Consider the following 5,750-nt stretch of genomic DNA (forward strand, 5'->3'; position numbering starts at 1 on the left):
AAGAGTGCAGGAAAACCACAAGTTGGGTGCCTGGCTCAGCCCAGAAAGTTGGGGAGGACTTCTCGGAAGGAGGGCAGCGGCACCACTGCGACCCAGCCAGGGAAACTGAGGCCGGCTGCTGCCGTAACTGGGGAACGGATCTGGTTACCCTGGGGGAGGGAGGTGCAGGCAGAGCCAGGGGTCAGCAGACCAGTGTTCCTGTGACCAAGTGGCCCATGCTACCCCTGGGAGCAAGATGCTGACACAAAAAGAGAGGAGCAGCCCGACCCGCATGGCTCAGTGGTTGAGCATCGACCTATGAACGAGAAGATCATGGCTCAATTCCAGGTCAGGACACATGCCTGGGTTGTGGGCTCGATCCCCAGTGTGGGGCCTGTAGGAGGCAGCCAATCACTGATTCTCTGTCATCATCGATGTTTCTATCTCTCTCTCCTCTCCCTTCCTCTCTGAGAAATCAATAAAAATATATTTTTTTCTAAAAGACAGAGAGGCGCAAAATCACCTATTATGGATTTAGGGCTCAGAGGGGGGCAGGATCTGCATCATGTCACACAGCCAGTCTGGCAGAGCCCGGAGGTCAGCCCAAAAGACATTCAGAGCCCAACAGGGAGCCCAGCCCCAGGAGCTTGAAAATCAAACCAGGCTCTAGCCAGTTCGACTCAGTGGATAGAGCATCGTCCTGCAGACTAAAGGGTCCCAGGTTCGATTCCGATCAAGGGCACATGCCCAGTGCAGGGGGCAGGCAATCAATGATTCTCTATCATTTATGTTTCTATCGCTCTCTCCCTCGCCCTTCCTCTCTGAAATCAATAAAAATGTATTTTAACAACAACACTAAGAAAATCAAACCAGTGTCCCCTTTGCCTCCCTCCTCTCACTCCCTTTCTACTCTCAGGATTTCAGGACCCGCACACCTGGGCAGAAACAAAAGCCACTTCCTGTCTGGAGAAGTGACACGGAGCTCTCTCCTCTCTGAGCAGCTCTGACCCAGACAGCCTTACTCTCAGAACAGGCTGTAACCTGCAGCCTGCAGCCTCATGCCCCATTCATAAAATGGGACTCTAAGGCACAGGCTGGGGCATTCAATGGCCCTGGGTCCCAGACTAAGGTAGTGAGGTTCAGATAGCTCAGTTAGTCAGAGCATCGTTCCAATACACTAAGGTTGCCAGTTCGATCCCCAGTCAGGGCACATATGCAAATCAACCAACGAATGCAGAAACAAGTGGAACAACAAATCAATGTTTCTATCTCTCCCTTCTTCTCTCTAAGTCAATTAATAAATTAAAACAAAATTTTTTTAAAGACACTTCCTCCAACAGGTCTTACAGCACAACCCAGGTGCTGACGGAACCAACCGCAAAAATGCCTGAGGAGGAAGAAGGATCAAGGAAATGGGCAGCAGGCAGTTAGTCATCAGGGTACCCGCATTCCAGGCCGGCCTGCGGTTCACCTGCCTGCTGACCTGGCAGACAGGTGCTCTGGAATGCAGCCCTGGGACACCTGCCCTGCAGATTTCAGGGAGTGCTGGTGTGTCAGAGGCTACAGCAGGCCCACCCAAGGGGACAAAACTGCCTGGGGGGACGAGATGGAGGCAGTATTGACCATCCTTATCCACAAAGACAGTCACAGAGGTGAGGCTTAACGGGCCCTTCCCACCAGGTAACCCTGTAGGAGAGAGGCCCTGGGCCTCCATTTCCCCATCTGTCAGCTCTGGACAGACAACCAAGCAGACAAAAAGGAGCCAAGACACCGAGCCTGGCAGCCCCCTCGGCACCGGCTCAGGTGTTTGGGGAAGCCCCCAGGCCCCGTGCCAGGCCTGTGTTCTTGGCTGGGTCCCTATGCTCCACTCTTCTTCCGGGTTTGTGTCAGTGAGCGGTTGCCACGGATACCGGTCTCAGCTTCTTGGGCAGAAAGGACTCCCCCAGGGCAGGGCTCTGCTTCTCCTCACCAGCCCCCACCCACCCAGTTTCTAGTGGATCCATGGGCTGGACCAAAGGGAAGGAATCTAGGAAGGGACAGGTACCCCAGAGAAGTTGGGGACGGATCCCAGCTCTCAAGTAGTCGGTCTTCCAACTATGGATAGGGCCGGCGCCGGCCCCCTCTTGTGGGGCCTGGTTGCAGGAGCAGAAGGCTGCCGCCCACACCCTCAGCTCTGCTCCCACTTTACAGATGGAAGAATGGGAGTCCAGGGGCAGAGGCAACTCTGGCACCAGGAAGCAGAGCTGGGAAGAGGGGATCCAGGACCCTCACCTGAGCGGCTCCCTCCTTCTCCTCACCTGGCAGCCACAAGGGGACTCAGAATGGAGAGTGGGTGGCTGCCAGGCTGGGAGGGGCCAGGGGAGCAAAAGCCACATGCCCTCGGGGGGCTTAACCAGCCTCTGATAAACTGAGTGAAAGTCATCGCCCAGAGTCTGGCCAGCAGAGAGCAGGGACTTCCACCAAGAGAACACTGCACTGGGGGCTCTGGTTCGGCTCTCTCTGCCCTGCGACCTCGGATGAGCCTGCATTCCCCAGTGTCCCATCGGCACAAGGAGGCGGAGGGTAGGGGTGGTTTCTGGGTTCCCTCGATTTCATCCAACTGAAACAGCTCGGGAAGGAAGAGCCGGAGCCTGGCTCTCCTCACCTGCTGCCCTCAGGGGTTCTCCAGGCAAGGAGAGGCCATAATTAGCTGGATCACTGGGTGGCGCTGGGAATGCTAGGGCAGAGGCAGGCCTTCCGCTGTTCCCAGGACAGAGAGCAGCCCTGGTGGAGGAGAGAGAGGTTCGAAAAGGTGTCCTGAAAGAGACTCTTCAAAACAGAGAACGGCGGGAGGGCATCGGGGCCAGGCCACAGCTTGCCCAGAGGCAAGGGAGAGAAGGCAGCTGACATCTGTGCCGCTCTCCTAGGAGTCTGGCCTTGTCCCAGGTGCTTAAGAGACATTCCATTTGCTCCACAGGACCCAGCGGTGGAGAGGAGGAAATGATCACCTGCAAGCCTCGGGGGACATGCCCAAGGTCACACAGCTGGCCGCTGAAGAGCTGGACTTACATCTGGCACCAGGGACTCTAGAGCTGCACTGCCCACGGCAGCGGCCCCAGCACTGTCTGGTGAGCACCTGAGATGCAAGTCGCCTGAACTGACACGTGCTAAAATGTCAAACACGCAGGGTTTCAAAGCCCAGTATGAAAAAGAAGGCAAAATATCTCACCCATAGCTCTTATACTGACTACATGTCGAAGTAGGTTGGGTATATTGAGTTGAATAAAATATATTAATTCATTTCACTTATTTGTTTTTTTAAATGCGACTGCTAGAAAATTTTAAATGGTATATGGGGCCTACATTATATTCCTTTTGGACAGAGCTGATCTATACCATGAAGACAGAAATCCCCAGGACAGATTTAAAAGAGAGCGGGAACTCTCTTTTTTGAGGCGGGAGCCAGGACCCGACTGTAGAGTGTCAGCATCCCCTGGCTCTCTCTCAGATGGGCCAGCCAGCAACAGGTGGGCTCAGACCTGGAATGACCATTCCCCTGCCCCACCCAAGCCATAGTAGTTGCCATAGAGACAGTAAATCTTCCTAAAAACTGCACTTGGGGCCAGGAGAGTGTGGGGGAAATCTCCCATAAAGAGAGGGAGAGGGAGCCAGACTCATCCGGAGAGGAAATCTGTGTATGTTGTGTGTTGGAGGCGGGGTGGTGCATGAGCTCCGGCCCTGTTTGCACAGGGCTTTCCTGGCCTTCCTCCCTCCTGTCCACGCCCCGCTTGGCCACTGCTCCCCATCCCCCCCACCCCACCCCCACCTCCATACCAATTCACCAGAAATTTCCTAGCTTCTGATATTCTGATGCTGGGACCCGAGTGGGGGTGGGGGCAGATAAACATCAAACCTCCCTGATCCCACCCTCTCCTCTCAGCACCCCCCAGCAGAGTGGGCTTCCTTAAGAAGATCAGAGCCAGAGCGGGTGGTCTGGGGCCGGAAAAAACAAGTTGAAAGTGCTGCAGTGCCAGCAGCAGCCCATCCACTGCTCAGCTCAGAGAGGGTGGAAACCCTCTCCTAGGCAAGCTTTACTGGTAGTTCTAACGCCATCCTGGCCGGGAACTCTCGGGCCATCTTGGACAAGGCTCGTACAGGGCCCTGGCTTTCCCCATCTGTATACAGAAGTCTGTTTTGCACTGACTACAGGGTCCCAACGTTCTCTGACTTCTCCCCGCCTTAGGGTGGCTCTTAAACTCCCAGGTCCCAGGCAGGCACCTGCATGACAGAGCTGGTGCACTTGGGCCATAGTGGGTTTTCCTGCTCACAAGAGCAAAGGAAGAAATTGGTGCCACTGGCATCCACTTCCACCCTGCAGCATGCAGCGGAGGGGTGGAGAGAGCAAAGGTTTTGAAAGCTGGAGTGAGAGAGTGTGGAGGCCGCTGCTCTCCCATCAGAGTTCCTCCCTTCCACTTCACACAAAACCCCCATCAACAGAGGAGGAGACCGAGGCCCAGAGAAGGGGACCCAGGTAGCATCTGGTTTATACAGGGCTCTCCTCTAGATCACCTCCAAGTCCTCCTTAAAGTCTGTCCCAAATTCCCCCTGCCTTTTATTTGTTTGTAGTTCCGGATTTTACTAAACTGTGGTTCGGCAGGCTCTGGACCAGCATGCCAGATATACTGCCTCAGCTCTCCAGCACGCTCTGGAGCCCCCACCCATGCCAGGTCCCTTTCTCTCTGGGCTGCACCATTCCCACCTAAGGGCAGCCTCCGGGGAAGTCCCTACTCCCAGACTCCTGAGAATTGGGGGAGGGGAGGGAGCAGACTGGAACTCCATCCGCAAAGGCCCAGGGATCAACCACCTCACAAACAGACCTAAACACAAGCGGAGACTGGCCCAAGGTCACACACGAGGTACCGGAGAGGTAAGTCTGGGACTAGAACCCGGTAATTCTATGGAACGCCACCCCATCTCCAAGGCTAATTCGACGAGATGCCCACAGAGGACGAGGCAACCCCTCTCTAGCCCCAGTGGCCAGCGCCCTACCCCAGGCCCCAGGCGCCATAGAGCAGGGGGAGGCGTCTTCAGGCCTCTAGCCAGGGCCAGCTGCAAACCGCATCCTGGGTCCCCAGGCGCCACAGACCCGCTCCGCCCTTCCCTCTGCTCCCCGCAGCCTGGAGCCTTTGTCAGCCACGCGCTCACACGCTCACACACACACACACACACCCGCGCTGCCTGCGCGCACACACTTGGTCCCCCATAGCGCACACCAGCAAGGGGCGCGCGCACTCGCCGCACGGACGCAGGGGAGTGGAAGCGATGGAGGAAGGAACTGACGGGCTACCGACCTACAGAAGCCTGGACGGGGGGAAGGGGAGGAGAGGCCAGAAAATCTGAGGTGGGGGCGGAACGGGGCGCGGAGGCGAAAGGCAAAGAGACTCCTGGAAAAGAGGACAACGGATGGGACGTCAGGGCTGGCGAGGACGCGCGGGCTATTCCAGGGGTGGGACCCCCCCAACCCCAAGCCCCGGGTCGGGGGCGGTTTCTGGATTGGATCAGGGGGCCTGAGCGGAGGGCCCTTAGGGACCCCGCGTAAGGCTTGGATAAAGGGGATCTGGGACCACAGGCTCCCCGGGGTACCTCGAGGCGGGGAGTTCTGGTTCTCGGGCTGGATGGGGCACCAGCTCACCTACTACGGTGTACCTGTCCAGGTAGTTGAGCACGTTGCCCAAGCTGAGGATGGCGGCGGCTGCCCCTCGCCTGCGGCCCAGGCTGGCGGGTTTGGGCTG

General features: G+C 57.0%; 1 protein-coding gene across 1 annotated transcript in view; it reads right to left on the reverse strand.

Moving 5' to 3' along the window:
* The window catches only part of SPNS2 (spinster homolog 2 (Drosophila)), a 39,041-nt gene that overhangs the window by 31,801 nt on the left and 1,490 nt on the right, over positions 1 to 5,750 (reverse strand). Inside the window, exon 2 of the mRNA XM_006761497.1 lies at positions 5,651 to 5,747. Coding sequence (XP_006761560.1) covers positions 5,651 to 5,747 — 97 coding nt within the window. The remainder of the gene's footprint in view (positions 1 to 5,650; positions 5,748 to 5,750) is intronic.

This window comes from Myotis davidii, unplaced genomic scaffold, assembly GCF_000327345.1.
Source record: "Myotis davidii unplaced genomic scaffold, ASM32734v1 scaffold638, whole genome shotgun sequence".
NCBI classification, from domain to species: Eukaryota; Metazoa; Chordata; class Mammalia; order Chiroptera; family Vespertilionidae; genus Myotis; species Myotis davidii.